The sequence below is a fragment of the Lactuca saligna genome, chromosome 7, assembly GCF_052625555.1.
Source record: "Lactuca saligna cultivar CGN05327 chromosome 7, ASM5262555v1, whole genome shotgun sequence".
Taxonomy (NCBI): Eukaryota; Viridiplantae; Streptophyta; class Magnoliopsida; order Asterales; family Asteraceae; genus Lactuca; species Lactuca saligna.
Window position 1 is genome coordinate 159,873,221 of NC_136423.1, and position 22,383 is coordinate 159,895,603.

At 39.3% G+C, this 22,383-nt stretch overlaps 1 protein-coding gene and 1 long non-coding RNA gene across 3 annotated transcripts in view; both read left to right on the plus strand.

Annotated features, from left to right (window-relative positions):
- Positions 1-573: 573 nt before the first annotated feature.
- On the plus strand, positions 574-4,533 carry LOC145004979 (receptor-like protein 7). The gene is made up of 2 exons (XM_078964011.1): positions 574-3,511; positions 4,257-4,533. Exons 1-2 carry the CDS (start codon positions 625-627, stop codon positions 4,265-4,267), a joined length of 2,898 nt encoding a protein of 965 aa, XP_078820137.1. The 5' UTR covers positions 574-624; the 3' UTR covers positions 4,268-4,533.
- Positions 4,534-5,175: 642 nt separating this feature from the next.
- Positions 5,176-22,383, plus strand: part of LOC145006088 (uncharacterized) — a 32,328-nt gene continuing 15,120 nt past the window's right edge. The window contains exons 1-3 of one of the 2 annotated variants that reach the window (XR_013662776.1): positions 5,176-5,327; positions 5,420-5,557; positions 7,004-7,091. This is a non-coding gene — a long non-coding RNA (uncharacterized LOC145006088). The remainder of the gene's footprint in view (positions 5,328-5,419; positions 5,558-7,003; positions 7,092-22,383) is intronic. The other variant, XR_013662775.1, reaches the window with a different exon arrangement.

The window sequence follows — 22,383 nt, forward strand, 5'->3', positions numbered from 1 at the left end:
AATTCTATATTGAACTTTTGAATACTTTCATCATTTATTAGGTAAGAAATTAATGCGTATGACCTTTGACATGTGTATTTGTTAAATCATCACAGTTGGAAATTGTAATTTGAATTGACATTCAAAATTTTTATGAAATAATTAATAGTTAAGCATACAATAAATTTTGAACTTTTGTTAATTCAGAACCTTTTCTAAAGAGATGCTAGGTTATTATTATTATTTAGCACAAAATTAGACAAATGGAACAACTAAAGATTAAAGTAATATATACTAATTTATCTGAAAACATTAGTAGAGAAATCAATTGTTTTTAACATTCCAACTTTTATAGATTTCAGAAAAAACGATACTAATACAAGATTTTTAGATTATTATTAAATTTTTGCAAATAAACGAAGGTCTTTTTTCCTTGTATTTGGTCTATATTCTATAATTTTCTCTTCTATATATCGTATTTTTTTAGTTTTATTAGTTGATTCTTGAGCTACAATATTTCATTGGTTCCCCTCCCTCTTAACCACGTGACATCTTATCTAGGTATGGTTGCTAATCTTGGAGAAGGTCTATATAATGAACGTTACCCGTCCATAGACAATCAAAATATTAAACCTACTTTCTTTCATGGCTTCATACATGAATCACTTCAGCTTGTTGCAAGCCATCTCCCTTTTATACGTTTTGTTCACACTCACCTGCACAGGATCATCACCTAGCCATGATGAGGAATGCTCAGCCTTGTTTCAGTTTAAGCAAAGCTTAATTCATCAAGATGATGCGCTTTGCAATGCTAGTTGGTTTCAAACCTTCCAGTCTTGGAAGCCAACTAGCAATGCATCAGATGCTGGTTTTGATTGTTGTTCGTGGTATGGGGTTGAGTGCAGAAATTACCATGAAAATGGTCATGTGATCGGCCTTGACTTGAGTGAATGCTCTCTTTGCGGGCATATCAATTCTACCAGCACCCTCTTCAGCCTTGTTCATCTTCAAAGCCTAAACCTTGCCATGAACAACTTTGTTGAATCTCAAATCCCATCTGAGATTGCTCATCTAAAGCAATTAAGAACCCTCAATCTCTCTTATTCTGGGTTTACTGGCCAAATCCCAAACGAAATCTCACACTTGATGCATCTGTCTTCCTTAGATCTGTCGATGAATCTACTAAAGCTTCAAACTCCTAGTGGCTTCGAGAATCTACTGCAAAACTTAACAGGACTCGAAGAACTCGATCTCTCATGGGTTGACATTAGTTCTTCCGTACCTCATTTCTTAGCCAACTTTTCTTCTTTGAGGTCAATCGGGCTGTATAATTGTTTGCTTCAGAATGAATTCCCGAAAGCCATACTTGAGATGCCAAAGTTAGAAATACTTGATGTGGCATCAAATACCAACCTCATTGGTTCCATTCCTGAATTTCATAACAGCAGCTTGCTTAAATTGGGCCTTTCGGATTGCTCTTTCTCAGGTACCATTCCAGGTTCGCTTTCTAACTTGACGCAACTCAATTTCTTGAGTCTTGCTGGCAATAAGTTCACAGGCTTTGTTCCTTCATTGGCAAGTCTTTTAAAACTCAATGTTTTGAATCTTGGTGGTAACAAATTCAAAAAGGGACGCTTGCCCAATTGGCTTGCCAAGCTAACAAAACTTAATGAACTGCATCTAACTGGTATGAACATAAAAGGTGAAATCCCACCCTCTCTTGCAAACCTAACCGAGCTTGGTGTGGTCACGATGGGAAGAAATTTCCTTACTGGTCAAATACCATCATCATTTTTCAACCTCACAAAACTAACATATATACAACTTCAAGAAAATCAATTGCAAGGACCAATTTCAAGCTCATTTTCCAAATTCAAAAGTCTTCAATTTGTTAGCCTATTCTCGAATAATCTCGAAGGGAGGGTAGACATAGACATGTTCCTACACCTCAACAAACTTGATACTCTCAGGTTAGGTGATAACAGGATATCATTACTTTCTGCCAACAATTACACCAATAACACATTACCACAACTAATTGAATTCAACCTCGAATCATGCAACTTGAAGGAATTTCCTTCCTTTTTGCGCTTCCAAGATAAATTGATAGACTTACGTCTCAATGACAACAAAATTGATGGCCTGGTACCGGTGTGGATTTGGAATAACAGCAAAGAAACATTACAGAAGATTGACCTTTCATACAACTCCATCACTGGCTTTCATCAGCATCCTCGTTTTCTCCCATGGAGATCTTTACAACTATTTTTCATCAGTCATAATCAGGTGCAAGGACGGCTACCAATTCCACCACAAACTACAATCGCTTATGCAGCCGAAAATAACAATCTGACCGGAGAAATACCACCAATGATATGTGAAATGAAATCTCTACAAATGTTTGATTTGTTTTCTAACAACCTAAGTGGAACACTTCCTCTGTGTTTTGGTAGCTTAAGCAATTCGTTGTCGTTTTTGGATCTGAGCAGAAACAACTTTCATGGCAAAATTATGAATTCATTTATGCACGGATGCATGTTGAAAAGTTTTGATGTGAGTGAAAATAGATTTACGGGTCAGCTCCCAAGATCATTGACAAATTGTACCAATTTAAAGGTTCTCTCTCTTGGAGCTAACTCTTTTGATGATGTATTTCCTTTTTGGATGGGAACTCTTCCGGAGTTGCAAGTTCTTGATTTGCGGTCCAACAAACTTTATGGTCCAATTCAAGGTTCCACAGCTGTTTCCACACACTTCTCTAAGTTACGGATCATAGACCTCTCTAACAATGGTTTTAGTGGTCAATTGGACCAAAAGTACTTCCAGACTTGGAATGCAATGAAATTTGTTGGCAAATCATCTGTTATGGAAGTCAATGACAAATCATCTGGTTTCATTTGGGATTATACAATAAGAGTAATTCACAAAGCTGTCAATACACAGTACGAACATATCTTAACCATAGATATGGCTATTGATCTCTCTTGTAACCATTTTGAAGGAGAAATCCCACTATCAATCCAAGATCTTCAAGGGCTTCAATCACTCAATCTTTCCAACAATCATTTTACAGGACACGTTCTGCCCTCACTAGAATCTCTAAAGAATGTCGAAGCTTTGGATCTCTCCCACAATAAATTATCTGGAGAAATTCCTCAACAGTTGGTGCAACTCAACTTCCTTTCAATTTTCAATGTGTCATTCAACAATCTTGAGGGGCGCATACCCCAGGGAAAGCAGTTCAATACATTCGACAAGAGCTCCTACACGGGGAATTCTCGATTGTGTGGACATCCTTTATCCGAGGAATGTCAAATTTCAAAGGCTTCAAGACTTCCACCACCAACCAATTTGTCCGAATCTCTCTTCCCAAGCGAAAGAATTGATTGGATCATTATATTCTGTGGAGTTGGAAGTGGGCTGGTTGTTGGGATTTTTATTGGAAACTTTCTATATGGAAGATATAGTGATCAGTCCACAAAGAGGAAGGACAGATGGGTAAGGCAACTTCGTAACACAAGGAGAAACAAAGGTACAATAATCCTTTATATTACCTTACAACTTTGAAGCTATTTTCCAAGACAATATTATATGAGCGTCATCTACAAAACTCTGATACTTTTATAAAGGATTTTTTTTAAACTACATTTGTTACTTGAAAGCAATCGTTACAAGATATTTGTGTGATTAACCGAGATATGTTTCTTAACATTGTCTTGTTAATAGTTACTTTCAGGTTTTCATCATAATCAAAAACATTATTAAACTATAGGGTGAGACTCAATAAAGAACCATTATTAATCATGGAACAAAAGAACCAATCTTTTTTTTCAACTTTAAGAGCATATTTTTAATCAATAAAAAAAACTAAAAATACAGGAATTCATAACTTTTTATCATATTTCAAATGATATCAAATTCGATAAAAAATATGGACATCTTTTGTTTCGTCGAATTCACAGTGTGAATCTGTGCAGATTCATAATTGTGAATCTAAATTCATACGGTGAATCCGAAAAATACATTAGCATGCATAATGTGAAGTTATGAATTTAGATATTTTTAGTTTTTTGTTTTTTCGATAAAGAATAAGGTCTAAAACTTGAAAAAAATGTTTGGTTCTTTGGAGAACCATTTATAATGGTTCTCTATTGAAGTTTTCCCTTAAATTATATATCAAACCAGATATGCATCTAAGCAAAGATTGTATTATTTACATATTTTAAATTTAAAATACTATGGATACGTTATAATCCTTACCTTAACATGTATCTCAGGAGTATCATAACTTCAAGTTCGAAGGACAAGGATAAGATGTATAAGGTCAAGGGATTTGAGTCTAATTATTGTTAAGTATGTGGATTTGCTCTGAGTTAGGATTTTAGTTTGTTTACTGTTAAGTATGTGTATTTCAATTATATTTCTTTGAGTTAGACTTTTGTTGTAAGATTTTTTATATACCTTAGACTTGTGTTGCCTATGTGTATCCTTGATACATAAAAGGCATACTTGTTTTAAAATGTGATATACTAACTTGGACTATATTCTCGACGATTTTTGTGTCAATGTGTTTCTTGCATGCTTTTAAACAACTATATGGCTTGCTTTACTCATTTAACTAACATCAATTTCTACGTTAAGTCAACAATAACCCTTATAACAAGAAACTCCCAATATCTGATCTCTTTTGGGTTGATTCTGAGGCTTGATAACGGTTATATCTTAACTATTAAGTATTAACCATACTTTTATCACCAATTTTGAGCAATATCAAACCAAGACATCAATTCAATACACATTCCTTGCTCAACCGATCTTCTTCTGTACTTTGATCCGGATAAAGCACCGGCAGATACAAAAATCTATCAATTGCTACCCTGATCACTTGCAATTGCTTTGATTCAAGTCTGGTGTCTCATTACTAGAAAGCAGAGCAATATCGACAAAATTTTAGCAACGGAAAAAATCCGTCGGAAAAAATGACAGTTTGCGATGGATTTTAGGATACTAGCACCGTCTTTTGCGACGGTTTGGCAACATAATTAAATATGTCGGTAATCCGTTACAACTTCCATCGGTTGGTAAAATTAAAATTTTATTTTTTAATTCTAAGGGCAATTTGGTAAAATCAACTAAAGGGAATTTCCGAGGGATGAGCTATGCTGCATCATATCGCCTTAACCTAAATTAAGCTCCCCAGAACTGTGAACGAAGGCCGACAACGCGTAGAATCGCCTCCGGGCTCTGGCTCTCTCTCTTGCCGCCGCCCTCGACGGTGCTGAAGGCGTCAACGCTCCGACTGGAGTTCATTGAGTAGTGCTTAATTCTCTTCGCATAGTTTAATACAGGTGCAATTTTTATACCTAAATTCGTATCGTTCTTTCTGAGCGAAATCAAGGAGATGAGTGTTAGTATAATTGATGTAGTCGATCGGAATTAGGTTGGGGTGCAAGGGAGATTTGGATTTACAAGGTCTTCATTTCAAATAGATGTTTAGTACTCACGATTTGAGTCTCTTTCCCATATTCTGGTATCGATAAAGAAAAGTTTTGGTTCATGACTTCAAAGCTCCAGTCTGGTACGTAAAGACCATACAACAAAGACATGTATAATACACCTACTGCAAAAACAAACAACCTGGAAAAATAAGAAAATAAATAGCAAGCATTTCATCATGATAAAAACATTAGGTTTGGAGTTTTGACTTACCGCTGAATGTAGTATCTCTTTCTAAATGTTATGGCCGAATTTACTTTATTATTGTTAACACACCGTTATTGAAGCCAACATATACCCAATTGAAATCCTCTTTATAGTTATATTATGAATGATACATATGATTGTCATTGACATCCAAAGAAAGTTCTTGCATAGATATCTTTGAAGCTGTAAAATCTGGTTATAGTCTTATGGATAAGTATTGAACTTAGTTTATTTGTTCTTTTTCTCTATTTTGCTTAAACTTTTCTGCATACAATGAACTTCTTTCTTTGTTCCAAGATCAGATGTCACTTAAATAAGCTGAAAACTTATTATTAAGTAAATCATTCCAATCTTACACCATTTAATTGACCACAACACCCCTCCCCTCCCCCTATTTACACAACCCAACATCTTTTATATATAAATGTTGGAACATGCTCTACACAAGATCAAACATGCACTAATATTCACAGTAAAAGAAAGAACATGCAATCTGAAGATAGGACAATTTTCTGTGTATTGCTCATTCATGGAAAACAGAAAATACATACATACACGTCCTACTCCAACTAGAAGATAAACCCTACTCTATTTATAATAATAATCATGCTAAGAAAAAGGAAAACTATTAGCTAAAGCCACAAAGATAGGACTACTAAGTCCACGTTTATTGAAGCTCCACCAGGTCCTTCTTTGGACTAAATCTTCATTATTAACCTGTGCATAAAGAACCTGGACTGACCCGTTCAAACCCATAACCGACTTGACCCGTACTTTAACCGAACCATCAAGATTAACCCAACAATAAAATCTTCGCAAACACTTGTTTTTTTAGATCATTGTTAATTTGCTGTAAGGTTTGGTAGCATTGAGCACATAGGAATAAACTGAATATGAATTATCATCGAGCCTGATTGAATCAAATCACTGCATGACAAGACATGAAAGAGAAATTTTGGTTATATATGTAGAATGAAAAAGTAAAATTGAACTAAGATTCTAATTCTATTCTAAGGGTGCTTTTGGTCCAAGGGATTATGATGAATTTAGATTCCAAATCTATACAAGTTCTTTGTTTGGTAAAACTAAAAAAAAAAAGAATAGGATTTTAATCCCAAATTGCAGTTGACAACAGTCTTTCCCGGTGGTAGTTTTAGTTGTAGAGTTAGTGAGGGCAATAAGGTCTTTTCTAGTTAAGTGAGTTGGTACGTCTGTGTTTAGTTTGAGGAGGACATGGATACTAGTGCTCAAAATCTTGATATTGATCAAAATCCTATCTTGATTATGTGTATTAATAGGAGAATAATACTTTGGTTTTTAGCATTGCAGTACCTCAAAGGAACCGGAATTGGAACCCCTACTATAGGGACCATAATTGGAACATTCTGTCATTTTCTTCTCAACCTGAGGTAAATCAATTTCTTTCTAAACAGTACACCAGGGGTAAATCGGTCAAGTTAAAACAATCATGGTTTGATTAATAAATAGGTTTCAGTTTTGTTCCAATGTTGAAACAGTAAAAGGACCATTTCACTAACCAAAATTCAAATTGTTCCATAGTTGTTGAATATTGTTCCATTGTAAAATTTTGTTGTAATGATGTTATTATCGATATTGATGTCCTGCCTTGTTCTTGGTAAATAAAAGGGGAAGTTACACTAATGACCTTTTCAATATGCTTTTTCCTACAAAGGGAAATGATCAAAGATTTGTATGTGCTACTATTAGGACTAGAACTTATTATTTAAAAAAGACTATTAAAAATTGAAAAAAACAGTATACCATAGGGACGTGTATAAATTTCCGATAATAACCAGTAAGCCCAAGAAGCATCTCTCCATATAAATTTCCGATAATAACCGGTAAGCCCAAGAAACCCCCTTAATCCTCTCACATTCTGTGGTGAAGTCTAGTTCATAATCGCTTGTATTTTATCCGGGTCAACGGGTTGGAGATGACATTCCCCAAGTAGGTAACTGCCTCCCGACCAAAATTACATTTCTCGCGATTGACATACAATTGATTTTCACTGAGTGTGCTAAAAACACATTGCACATGCTCCAAATGTTGATCTTTCGACCGGATATAAATCAAAATGTCATAAAAAAAGACCAACACAAATTTACTTAAAAATGGTCGAAAAACATCGTTCATCGATGATTGGAACGTGGCTGGAGCGTTGGTTAAGCCAAAAGGCATTACCAAAAACTCGTAATGACCTTCATGAGTATGGAATGCTGTTTTTAGGATATCCTCCGTATTGACTCTGATCTGATGATACCCCGACTTAAGGTCAAGTTTTTTGAAAATCTTGGCTCCGTGCAACTCATCTAATAATTCATTGATAATTTGAATATCTGCCACCGCCAAGGCTCTATAGTACTCCACACAAAAACGCCATCCCCCATTCTTTTTCTTAACTAGTAAGACCGGACTCGAGAATGGACTAATTGATGGTTGTATGATACTGGCGTGAAGCATTTCTCCCGTCAATTTACTAATCTCTTCTTTTTTGACTTTGAGGATAACGATAGGACACTTACAGGATTAGTACTGTTTGCAGCCGAATGGCATGTTCCGGACCTCTTGATAGTGGTAACCCCTTGGGCATTTCAAAAAGATCCTGATGCCTGTGCAATAATTCAGTCATGAATTCTGGAATTTGACTTCTTTCATTGTTATCCGGTTTTTCCACTTGGTTCAATTATCCTTCTTTAATGTTGCATAAAGTCTTCATCATGTTTTTTAAAGCCACCTTGGAACATTCTAATGAATGATCTCCTTGAAGAGTTGTTGTTCTACCATCCACCTTGAATTGCATGAGTTGAGTCCTCCAGTTAGTAGTTAGTCGTAACAGGTCCTAACTTTTCTAGCCATTGGACCCCTAGGATGACATCTGAGTTTCCAAGTGTTAGGCGTAAAAAATCTTCAATGATAGTCAACTCTTGAAGCTGCAGAGTTACTCCTTGGCATACTCCTTGCCCTTGAATCGCAACCCCCGTCCCTAATGCCACTCCGAATCCTCTGGCAGGAATCTGCAATCATTCAACAGTCTTGAGAGCAATGAAATTGTGGGTTGTTCCTAGGTCTATCATGACCACCACTTCCTCATTTTGTATTATCCCTTTTAGCTTCTTCATAGTTTTAGGTTTAGTGATGCCTAAGATAGAATTTAAACATACTTTTGTGGTGCTATTTATTTCTGCCTCTTCTTCGTGGTCTTCCTCATCCTCATCTTCATCTAGGGCTAAAATGATACTGAGTTCCTTCTTTTTACATTGATGACCTACCCGCCATTTTTCATCACATTTGAAGCAGAGCCCTTTATCCTTCTTTTCTTGTAACTCTTTCTCCGATAGTCGTTTCATCTCTCTTCCAAATTTAGGGTATGAAGCTGCAATAACAGGTTTTGCTGCTGTAATTGCTCAGCCAGGAGTTGATGAAGACACAGAAGTTCGATTTTGAGGATTGGACCATAATTGAGTGTTTTTGGTATATGACAACGTAGATGATTTGGTGTAATTCATGGGCCCAATATTCTAACTTCAGCCTGTAATTCATGTTTTAGCCCATTAAAAAACTTACCCATTGCCACAACTTCTATTACCCCAATTAACGGTGCTGAGTATTCGATGAACTTCCGTTGATATTCTAGAACGGATCCTGTTTGAGTGACGGATAACCACTGCTCCTACAACGTTCCTGCTTTCATTGATCGAAATTGTCGGAGAACCACCGTCTTCAAGTCTTCCCAGTCACGGATTGGTCTTCTACGATGTTCCCACCGGTACCAAAGCAACGCGTCGCCGTCTAATGCTACTAGTACTGCTGCTTCGATTTTCTATTCTTCTTGTAATCCATAAAACTGGAAATACCTTTCCGCTCTAAGGATCCAACCATCGGGGTTGGTGCCATCAAACAAGGGAATATTAAGTTTCCTAAAACGCCAATTGGATCCTCCTTGGCCATTTTTCGGAGGGGGAGATGGTCGATTACTACTGTGATAGCCGGATTCATCTCTTATTTGTGATTTCCCTCTATTCTCAAACAACATCCTCAATTTTTCGTATTCCTCTGTCATTTTCGCTGTCGATGTTGTGAATTGACTGGAAAGTTGTTGTTGCAGTTTTTCAATGTTGTTCTTCATACCTTCCAAATTCGCTTCTACTTCTTCGATTCTCTGGGTACTGCTGGGTCCAGGAGCCATTTGCTCTGATACCACTTTTCTAAGATCTTACTTGTAGTAATTAATCAAACAGAATATCAAGATGGAATACAGAAAATTATGGATTTAACAAACTAAGTTCATATTACTGATAATCAAAATATTGCATAAAAAGATAGAAATTTTGGTGGTTCAAGATGCCAGGGTCTCCCAAAGAAAATAAACTACAACTTAACTGAATGATCCCTCACAACTGCTCCTGACTATATAAAGAACATAATTGAAAAAATAAGTTACGTAATTGCCCCTGCTTCTCACGAATTGCTTATTCACATTTACTTTCCTTTCTTGCCCTTTCTTGAATAAGTGAGTAATGGTTTATTTTATTTCTTTCCCTTCCTTGAGTAAGTAAATATGATTGGTGGTTTAGCATCGACTCAACAATGTAGAGAAGACTGAAGTTGGTGTAATTTGTTTTGAAGGTGATGTGCTTCGATGATACCGGTGGGAAAATAGGAGAAAACCGATAACAAGATGGGAGGAGATGAAATCCCTTCTGTTGAGGCAATTCCGTTCCACTTCTACATGTTCTCTTTTTGAACAGTTTCTAGCATTGAAGCAGGAAGCTTCCATAACAGAGTATCACAGGAAATTTGTGTCATTGGTTGCCCCACTTGAAGGTATTTCTGGTGAGGTTTTCTTAAGTCAATTCGTAAATGAATTAACATCTAACATCAAGGTGGAATTAAGAATTTTATCCGCTACAAACCTGTTCGATGCAATGCAATGGATGTTGCAAGTAAAATTGAAGAGAAAAATAAAATCCTAAATGCATATGAAAGTGTAGATAATGGGAACAATAATTGGAATTATTTAGTGTAAATGAGTCAAAAAGTAGGAACACCATAACTGCTGGAAACACCATTCCTAATGAAAAGAATCTGGGCACATATAGAAAACCGTTAGATCAGGATTTGCAAGAAAATAAGTCTAAAGGCCTATGTTATAGGTGTGATGAAAGGTTCTTTCAAGGACATCATTGTAAGAGGAAGGAATTAAGTGTGTTAGCATTTCAAAATCAGGAAGAAGATATGTTAGCCATGGAAGGAAAAGACACTAAAAAAGAAGCTAAAACTCAAATTATGGACATGGCTAAAACTCAAATGGTGGTACTACGTCCGAGGTTAGCAGTTGGCAATTTAGGGGTGGGATCGGGTTCGGGTTCAGGATCCGAACCAATGGATGAGAGGCTACATGAGTTCATCGCGTCCGATATCACTAGAGGCATCCTTGATATGGCCCCGGTCATCTTCGGGTCGATCAAAGAAGGGATCATCGAGCTATAGAGGATCGCCTCAGGGCGTTCAGGAGTGACATGGCGACCAGCCAGTCAGGATCACGCACACTGTCCTTTAAGGATTTCATGGGTAGTGGTGTGCCGGATTTCCATGGGGTGAAGCACCTCATGTTGGATTAGTGTCTAAGCCCGTAACTATATTTGGTAAATACTTGACCCCGTTGTGCATGGTCCTTTTGGGTTGCCTTCACCATAGCAACTTGACAAGGTAATTTATGGAGAGAGAGAAGATATTATGATTTATTAATATATATTATAAGAATAATATATTAAAAAAGAAATCATATTATTTGATTAATATTGGTCATAAATTAATTAGGAATTAATTTAGTGACTAATAAGAGATTAATTAAATAAACAGGATTAAACTGTCAAATGTGTGATAGTTGGATTTAGGGTTAGGAAACCTTATGGATCAAAGGGGAAACGAAATTATGATGGGGATCCAACAAAATTTCTTTCATAGGCCCTATTCCAGAAGATTCCATGGGCTGCTTGGTGATTAAGTTGTCCATTAGGGTTTTGGTAGAAACCCTAGCAGCCTGCAGTATAAATAGAGATCCCTATATACAATTTTCGGTCACTTGATCCCAAGAGAAACCCTAGGCTGATTTTAGCATCATATCTTCTCTCTCATAATTGTCTTGTTGCTAGTTAGGGCTTGTAAGCCATTAGAGGAGTTACACTTGTGACTCTAAGCTCCAAGACAAGAAGAATCAAGAAGGTATCAAGCAATCAACAAAAGGTAATCATCTAGATCTGATTTATTATGTTAAATTTCAAATTCATACTACTAGATCTAGAATTTACAAGTCGTGGATTCATTGTATGTACAATAGAGAAGCCTAGATCCAAGCATTAGGGTTTGCATGAGTACATATGATGTTTATTTGTGTAAAACCCATCACCTTATTGCTTCCAGACGATGGATTACAGACATTGAGTCTGCACAGTTGACTAGCTTCTGCCCTGAGGGGCGAAGGTACGATATGCAGCAGGATGCTTGAGAGACTGGGCCAGGGATTGGTGGGAGTTGGTTGGTGACTCTCTGGGAGCCTCGACTATTGAGGCTATGATATGGCCAGATTTTGTGACCCGATTCAGAGCTGAGTTCGTGCTTGCGGTGGAGCTCCAGCAGTTGGCCCGGGAGTTCCTGATGTGACTGAGACAGTGGTGGAGATCACCACCAAGTTCCGGGAGAGGGTGTTACTGGTGCCCCAGTATGCGGGAGACGAGGATATGAGGATGACCCGCTACCATGACATGCTGCGAGCCGACATTCGGGAGTATGTCAGTTTTTCAGCTTGCCTTACCCTGGATTGCATGATTGCCAGGGCAAGGGAGAGGGAGATTGACCTGGAGCATGTCCGGAAGAGGAAGGCCAAAGAAGGACATGTGACTAGGGCTTTAGGGAAGAAGCCCAAAGGATCAGACGCTGGGCCAAAAGGCCATCAGAGCTGAGGCCGCTGTAGGAAATGCGACAAGTCACATAAGGGAGCGTGCAAGTTGGGATCGTCGGGCTGCTATAAGTGCGGCAAGTTGGGGCATTTCATCTGGGATTGCACCACCCATGTACCCACTATTCAGACATCCGAGTTGTGTTTCCACTACTACCAGAGGGGCCATAAGAAGGCCAATTTCCCCAAGTTGACAGCAACAACACCATTGAAGGCGCCAGCTCCAGCGACCCTGTGGATCACGGATGGCCGGCAGGGCAAGTCAGAGGCTCCAGTGGTTAGGAGCCAGGCCTTCGAGTTGACTATCAAGGAGGCACGTGCCGCACACGATGTGGTGACGGGATCGTTCCATGTGAACGACATCCCAGTTCAGTTATTGTTTGATTTGGGTGCTACCCGATCATTTGTTTCTCTTGCACTTAGCAAGAAGTTTCTTGAGTCCTCGGGCATGTTGGATTGCCCCTAGAGGTCGATATTGTGGACGACCGATTAGTGCAAGCATCAGAGGTCTACCTAGATTGTGTTTTGAGGTTGTTTGTGGAGCGTTACCTGGTATATTTGGTTCCCATACCTTTGCGGGGGAACAAGGTTATTATTGGTATGGATTGGCTAAGCCCCAATAGGGCAGTGATTGACTACACGCAGCAGTTGGTACGGATCAGGATCGCAAGTGGGGGAGAGCTGGTGATTCAGGGCGAGAGGCCACAACAAGGACCAGCTCTATGTTCAGCAGCGAGAGTTAGGCGCTACCTTTAGCAGGGTTGTGCAGGATTTGTCGCTTATGTTATGGATACTCAGGAAGCGGGTAAGGCGACGGTGGGCGATGTGCCCATGGTACGAGAGTTTGCGGATGTATTCCCTGAGGAGTTTCCTGGGGTACCTCCGGAGAGGTAGGTAGAGTTCAGGATCGACCTAGTCCCTGGTTCGACTCCGATAGCCAAGGCACTGTATCGATTGGCTCCTCTTGAGATGCAGGAGTTGTCTATGTAGCTGCAGGAGCTGTTAGACAAGGGATTCATTAAACCGAGCATTTTGCCCCGGGGAGCCCCGATTCTGTTTGTAAAGAAGAAGGATGGGTTGCATCAGATGTGTATAGATTACCAGGAGCTGAATATGGTAATGGGGAAGAACCGTTACCCACTCCCGAGGATCGATGACCTCTTTGACCAGCTACAGGGAGCATCTTGGTTCTCCAAGATTGATTTGCGTTCAGGTTATCATCAGATGAGGGTCAGAGAGGAGGATGTAAAGAAGACTTCCTTTCGGATGCGTTATGGTCACTATGAGTTCGTGGTGATGCCTTTCGGGCTCACTAATGCTCCTGTCGCGCTCATGGATCTCATGAACTGCGTGTGCAGACCAATGTTGGATCGGTCCGTGATAGTTTTCATCGATGACATCTTGGTTTATTCCAAGACTCAAGAGCAGCATGAGGAGCACTTGCGGGATGTTCTGGATACTTTGAGGAGGGAGAACTTGTATCCTAAGTTCTCCAAGTGTGAGTTCCACATTGCGCGAGGTGTAGTTTCTTGGGCACCTTGTCAACCAAAATGGGATACCGGTTGACCCAGCCAAAGTGGAGGTTGTGATGAGATGGGAGGTTCCGACGTCTTCATCTAAGATTCAGAGTTTCCTAGGATTAGCTGGCTATTATCAGAGATTCATCCAGGATTTCTCCAAGATAGTTGTACCCCTGACCAGGCTGACGAGGAAAACCATGGTCTTTCACTGGAGGCCTGAGCAGTAGGATGCATTTGAGACATTGAGACAGAGATTGTGCGAGGCGCCAATCTTAGCTCTGCCAGAGGTCATGGAGGATTTTGTCGTATATTGCGATGCATCTATCTTGGGTTTGGGTGCAGTTTTGATACAGAGAGAACATGTTATTGCATACGCTTCGAGGCAGCTGAAGCCTCATGAGGTGAATTATCTGACGCATGATTTGGAGCTGGGGGTTGTTGTTTTTTCCCTCAATATTTGGTGTCATTACCTCTTTGTGGTTCGTTGTACCATCTACGTTGACCACAAGATCCTGAGGTATCTCATGGATTAGCTGAATCTAAATATGAGGCAGCATCGGTGCCATGATGCGGTGAAGCATTACAATTGCGAGATCCTCTACCATCCGAGGAAGGCCAATGTTGTGTCCGACGCGCTTAGCCGCAAGACAACACCGATCAGGGGTATCTGTATGAGGTTGACCGTGGTGGGACTGTTGTTGGAGCGGATCCGAGTGGCCCAACAGGAGGCATGAAGGAGGAACACCGGAAGAGCGAATGTATAGTGAGTCAGGTTTCCTCCTTCGACTATGATAGTCGAGGGTTATTGACACTACACCGCAGGGTGTGGGTTCCATACCACAGGGGTGTACGTCAGGTTCTGATGGAGGAGGCGCACAAGTCTCAATTCTCCATTCATTCTAGGGCGACGAAGATGTATAGAGATCTTCGTCTTGACTATTGGTGGCCCTGGATTAAGCAGGATGTAGCTGATGGGTTTTGTGCATAAGAAACACTCCTATGTGCTCATACAAACCCTAATGCTTGGATCTAGGTTTCACTATTGAACATGCTTTGATTCCAAGACTTACAAACCCTAATCTAGCATATAAACAACAAAAATAACATATAGAATCAGATCTAGATGTTTACCTATTAAATTGTTGGCTTAGATCTTCTCTTTCTTCTTCTCTTGAGCTTAGAGTCACAAATGCAACTCCTCTAATGGTTCACAAACCCCACAAGCAAGAAGGCCATATGAGAGATGGAGAGAGAGGCTAGAAATTGGCCTAGGGATCTCTTAGAATCAATTGGTAGCCGAATTCAATGCCCTAGGGGTCATATTTATACTTACAGGTTACTAGGGTTTCAGTCTAAACCCTAATGGATAGCTTAGCCACCAAGCAGCCCATGGAACCTTCTGGAATAAGGCCTTGGACGAAAATATGATTGATACCCATCATAATTTCGTTCCCCTTAAGCCATTAGGTTTCCTTAACCCAAAACTCAACTATCATACATTTGACAGTTTATACCCCTTTATTCAATTAATCTTTTTTGATCACCAAATTAATTCCTAATTAATTTTTGACCAATACTAATTAAATAAATATGATTTCTCCTTTAATATATTATTCTTATAATATATTAATAAATCATAATACTCTCTCTTTCTCCTTAAATTACCTTGTCAAGTTGCTTTGGAGAAGGCAACCCAAAAGGACCATGCATAACCGGGTCAGTATATATCAAATATAGTTACAGGCTTAGACACTATTCCAACAGTCTCCCACTTGGATAAGTCTAGTAACTATATCTCACATATGACTTCCGAATCCGATTAGCAATCGTAGCTCTTATACTTCGTTGTCAACTCTGATCAACTTGTCCTTTAGATAAGGGATCGTATAATCCTCTGTTCTGGATGTCATGCTGACAATGCTTATTGTCCAACAATAGTTCCTTGATGTCCGACTTGTTTGACATAGAATTTAGTTGAACACATCAACTTCATTCTGACCGGGCCCGGCACATAAGTCAAACCAAATCATCAAGCGGCCAATATATCACTTTTATTCTCATATAATAAAAGGAACAGATCAACTTTGACTCATATGCATCTATTATTTACTAATGGATCACACACAATAATGTGTTTTATAGCATCAAGTTACTGATGCGTTTACACATTATCAATGTATAACCAACTAGAAAACAACAACCATATCTCTAAGTTTTAAGACTATATGATGTTATCGCTTTGTGATCACTTAAGATAAAACACCACTAAGTGATACAGCAACCTCGGGTTTAATCCAATGCTCAACTCATATTCATAAGCACTCATGAACTTTGCAGCAAACCTTTGCTTTGTCTAAAACCTTTTAGACAATCTACAAACAATTCATGACAGTCTTCATTCATATCTACTTCCAAAATATGACCGACTGCGGACCTTTTGAATAATCCTATCATTCAGGAAGTCAAAACATGCAAAATGGAAACAATAGATAAATAACCAACACAAGATAGTAGCTTTACTCATAAATAACACATTTTATTTATTCATCGAATGTCAAGTACAAACTATCTATTACACATTTCCTATCTAATCCAAAATTATATCATCCTTCAGCCCAATGCTCCTAGCGTGCTGCAAGTGTCTGACCCTACTTAATCCCTTCGTAAGGGGATTTGTTGGGTTTTCTTCTGATGATACCCTCTTCACAATGAGGAGTCCCTCTTCTACCCGATGTTTGATGAAATGGTATTTTCTGTCAATATGTCGAGATCTGCCATGATCTCTCGGTTCCTTGGTCAACGCAACCGCTCCTTCATTATCACAGAAAATTTCCATCGGCTCCTTTATGGATGGCACAACTCCAAGGTCTCCAATGAAGTTCTTCAACCATATAGCCTCCTTTGATGCTTCGCTCGCTGCAATATACTCTGATTCGCACGTTGAATCGGCTACGGTTTCTTGCTTGGAACTTTTCCAAGTCACTACTCCTCCATTTAGGGTAAAGACCCAACCCGACTGCGATCGGAAGTTATCCCGATCCGTCTGAAAACTAGCATCACTGTAACCTCGTACCCTTAAGTCATCACTCCCACGGAGGACTAGAAACCATTCCTTGGTCCTCCGAAGGTACGTAAGAATATTCTTAACTGCAATCCAATGAGCTCTACTAGGATTCCCTTGATATCTGCTAACCATGCTCAAAGCGAAGGCAACATCAGGGCGAGTACAAGTCATAGCGTACATGATAGAGCCTACTACGGAAGCGTAAGGTACTCGGCTCATATCAGCTATCTCTGCCTAAGTACTCGGGCTCTGATTCTTACTCAGCTTGGTATTGCTTTGGATTGGCAACTCCCCTTTCTTGGAATTTTCCATACTAAAACGCTTTAGTACCTTTTCCAAGTATGTCTCCTGATTGAGTCCTATCAGTCTCTTTTCCCTATTTCTTACTATTCTTATTCCCAGAATATAAGCAGCCTCTCCGAGGTCCTTCATAGCGAAACATTTCCCAAGCCAGGATTTGACCTCCTACAAGGTCGGGACATTGTTTCCTATGAGTAGTATGTCCTTGACATACAATACGAGGAAGCTTACTATACTCCCACTGGCTTTGACATACACACAAGATTCATCTTCGCTTCGCAGAAAGCCAAACTCTTTAACCTTCTCGTCAAAAAAAAGATTCCATCTGCGAGACGCTTGTTTCAATCCATAAATGGATTTCTCATGCTTGCATACTCTATTTGGATGCTTCGCATCGACAAAACCCTCTGGCTGATTCATGTAGACATCCTCAACCAACTTCCCATTAAGGAAAGCGGTTTTCACGTCCATTTGCCATATTTCATAATCATGAAATGCAGCTATGGCAAGCATCACCCTAATTGACTTTATCTTCGCAACTGGTGAGAAGGTCTCATCATAGTCAACTCTGGGAGTTTGAGTAAAGCCCTTCGCAACCAATCGCGCTTTATAAGTATGCACTTTCCCATCCATGTCCGTCTTCTTCTTGAAGATCCACTTGCACCCGACTATCTTACAACCCGGTACATTATCAACCAAATTCCAAACTTGGTTGTCATACATGGACTGAATCTCACTGTCCATCGCCTCCTTCCATTTAGCAGACTCCGTGATGTGTGTGAAACAAACTAGTTTTAATCCTACTAACTTAGACACAAAATAAACACACGAAAGGCAGTGTACCTATCGATTAGTAATATAGTTCAAGCAAGTAGGGTATCGAACACAGGGAACGGTAAACAATTAAAATAAATGCTAATATTATCTAAATAAAACAAGTAATAGAAAGGGGGTTTCTCTAGTTTTGCAAGACTAGAAACTTAAATATTTTACTAACACGCAAACTAAGCAACTAATAGCTAAGAAAACAAAGATCAACTAAATTCAATGATTAAAAAGGCCTTCTGTTTAGTTTCGAATCATTTGTTCACATGGATGATTTTATAGTAAATATATCGGATTAATTCTTCATTGGTTACCGAGTAAAGTGATTAGATTCACATTCGCTATAGCTAATCCTTAGAAAACATATTAATTCAACCAATGGCCAGTTGTCTAAATTAATGAATTTCCTAGTTTGTTGATTCGGGTTTAGAAAGACTTGTAATTAGCTAATCAAATTGGTGATTCAATTAACCTCTTGTTGATGGTGTATCACACAAGCTCACACATTAACTTACGTATCTTCAAGTTAATTCTAGTTTCACATTCGTTATTCCTAGACATACAACTATGTGGTCACATAAATCATATGAAATTAGCAACTAAGAGATGCTCATACAACTTAATTACTGATTTATTAACCGAAGAATAGTTATTGTTAATACATAAGGTTCTTTAACAAGCTTAATAAAACATAATCACCAATTAAAATTAATCCTAATCAAATAATCAATCCATGTTCACAAATTCATCTACCTAAACAGAAGATATGAGTTTTAGCTCATGATTACAGCAAAAACAAGCTCAAAAACGAAATCAATTGGTAAAAACATATTTCAAACAAGAGATTAGGTGAGAGTAAACTTGATTTTGACTTGATTCTCCTTAAAATTGAATGTAGGGTTCATTCCCTTGCTTCCCACGCTCCAACATCACCTTTAGTCGACAATTGGCCTCCAAGGATTCATCTATATGCTAGGGTATCGATCTGAAAGTCCCTATATATAGATTTTCACAAAACAGAGGCTACTCGGCGAGTCCAGTGACCTACTCGGCGAGTCCGTCACTTAAAACCCGTGTACGGCAAGTCAGCGCGTCCAGAATTGAATCACGAAAGTTCGATACAACTCGCCGAGTAATCGACCCTACTCGCCGAGTACGTTTCGAATCAGCATTTTCTCAAAACACGAAAGTCGTCCGAAATTGTGTCTACTTTTCAGAACATTTTGAATCTCGTCAATCGGAGTTATGGTTCATGAGATATAGCCAAAACACTAACGAGGGGTCAAGCTGTCCAGCAACATCCTTCTTTCTTCAAAATCCAATATCCAGGCCTCCAATCGCTAGTTCTGTTTCCTTTTCCTTCCGAGCATGTATTTGTTACTGAAATTGAAATATTTAAGCTAATTAAGCACCTTTGGTTCATTATATGAGACAACAACAACATAAAGTATTAAGATAATGCATGAATTATATGACTAAATATGCCCATATCACTCCGGGCCTGCCATGGCTTCCTTGTAGCTGCTAGGTTCATCCAAATTCACTAGTGTACTATCACTAATAAACATATCCCCTTCAGTAGTGATATGAAAACCATACAACTGGGGTGGAACACTAGCTCTACTGGAACGTCGAAGAGGTAAGGACTCATCAACAGGTTCAACAAGAGCTTCCTCCTCAAGTTGAGTGCCAGTGTCAGAGGTTCCTTCATCATTTTGATCTTGAATCTCTTCAAGTTCAATTTGCCTCCCACTGTCTTCTTGGCTTATCAATTCCCTTTCTTGGAAAACTCGTCTTCTAGCAACGAAGACAACATTGTCACTCGATCTATAGAAAAGGTAACCAAAAGACTTCTGTGGATTTGCCGATGAAATAACACTTCTCACTGCGAGGTTCTAGCTTGTCGTGAGTCTCTCATCTTACGAAAGCCTCGCAACCCCAAACCTTAATATGTGCCAACGAGGGAGCATTCCCTATCCACATCTCGTGAGGAGTCTTGGAAACCTTCTTGGTGGGAACTAAGTTAAGTATATGGGCGGCAGTCTCTAAGGCATACCCCCAGAAAGCTATTGGTAACGAAGTCCGACTCATCATAGAACGAACCATGTCCAACAAGGTCCGATTACGTCTCTTAGCCACACCATTCAATTGTGGCATCCTCAGAGGCGTCAATTGCAAAACGATTCCGTATTCTTTTAGATACTCGTGAAACTCAAGACTTAGGTACTCTCCTCCTCGGTCTGACCGAAGCGTCTTGGTTTTCCTGCCCAACTAATTCTTCACTTCATTCTTAAACTCTTTGAACTTTTCAAAGGTTTCCGACTTTTGCTTGATCAAGTAGATATATCCATATCTGCTATAATCATCTGTAAAAGTCACGTAGAAGCGACAAGCATCCCTTGTGGTGGATCTAAAGGGCCCGCATACATCGGTGTGTATGAGATCCAATAAACCCTCACCCCTTTCACAAGTGCCAGTAAAGGGTGACTTGGTCATCTTCCCAAGTAAACAAGATTCACACGTGTCATCGTCCCTTAGGTCGAATGACTCCAACACTCCATCCTTTTGGAGTTGGGCTATGCGTTTCTTGTTGACATGGCCAAGGCAACAATGCCACAAGCATGCTTTGTCTAGACTAGTAGACGAATCAATATTCAAAACATTATTTCCTAAATTATCAACAATCATCACAGATTCATAAATTCCATTAGAAGGTAATGCATTGAAATAAAAGACACCATTCAAATAAACGTTAATAGAACCATTACTATTATCAAAAGAATATCTGAAACATTGTCTAAACAACCCGTGAAAAGAAATAATGTTTCTTGCCATATCTGGCAAATAACAGCAATTCTCTAAATCTATCCCTAACCCATTACTTAACACTAAAGAATAAACACCGACTTTGGTCACATGCGACGATCTTCTGTTCCCCATAATCAGGTTCATCTTCCCATGTTCCATCTCCCTACTTCTTTTTAGGCCCTGCATGTCAGAACAAATGTGGTAACGACACCCTGTATCAAGAACCCATGAAGTAGCAAATGATGAGTTTTTAGATTTAATAGAATACATACCTGCAAAGGTGGGATTGATCTTCCCATCGCTTATGTCCTGCAGATATTGTGGGCAGCTTCACTTCCAGTGGCCCTTTTGGTGGCAATAGAAGCACTCTGCTTCTTTTGGATCGGAAGAGGGTTTAGCAGGGTCTGCTTTGGTCCCACTTGAGGATGAACCATCACGAGGTTTCCCCTTATGGTGGCTCTTACATGGAGCCTTCCTCTTTTTTCCCTTTCTTTGACCTATCGCCATCACAGGAGCGGCCACAGCAGGGGACGGTGCAACGGATTTGTCTCTGAGGTTGCTCTCAGCAGTCCTCAAGAGTCCTTGGAGCTTGCTCAAGGAGACCTCCTCTTTGTTCATATGGTAGGTCATCCTAAATTGATTGTAGCAGGAGGGCAAGGACTGGAGGATTATATCGATGGCCAAATCCGCATCAAACTTAACATTAAGTTTGGGAAGACGATCAACATACCTTTTCATTTTCTAAAAATGAGAGGTTAGGGATTCTCCACTCCCCATCTTAGCGGTGATCATGTTAGTAATGATCTCATAGCGCTCTTGCCTCGCACTCTGGTGATACCTGTCCAGCAAATCCTGATGCATTTCATATGGATACATGTCCTCATAGGACTTTTGAAGTTCAAGGTTCATGGTGGCCAGCATGATGCAGTGAACTTTCGTGGCATCACGCTCATGGGCCTCAAAGGTGGCCAATTCTTCAGGAGTAGCAACATCTGGGATGATCTTCTCAAGCTTTTCATCGAGGACATATTCTTTGTCCTCATAGCGTGTGATCATGCGAATATACCTCATCCACTCGTTGAAATTTGAACCATCAAATGTCACTTTCTGACACAAGTTCATCAACGAGAATGACCGAGAAGCGTTGTTGTTGTTGTTTGCAGACATCTGAAAAAGAAAGGAACAAAGTTTGATTAGAAATGAAT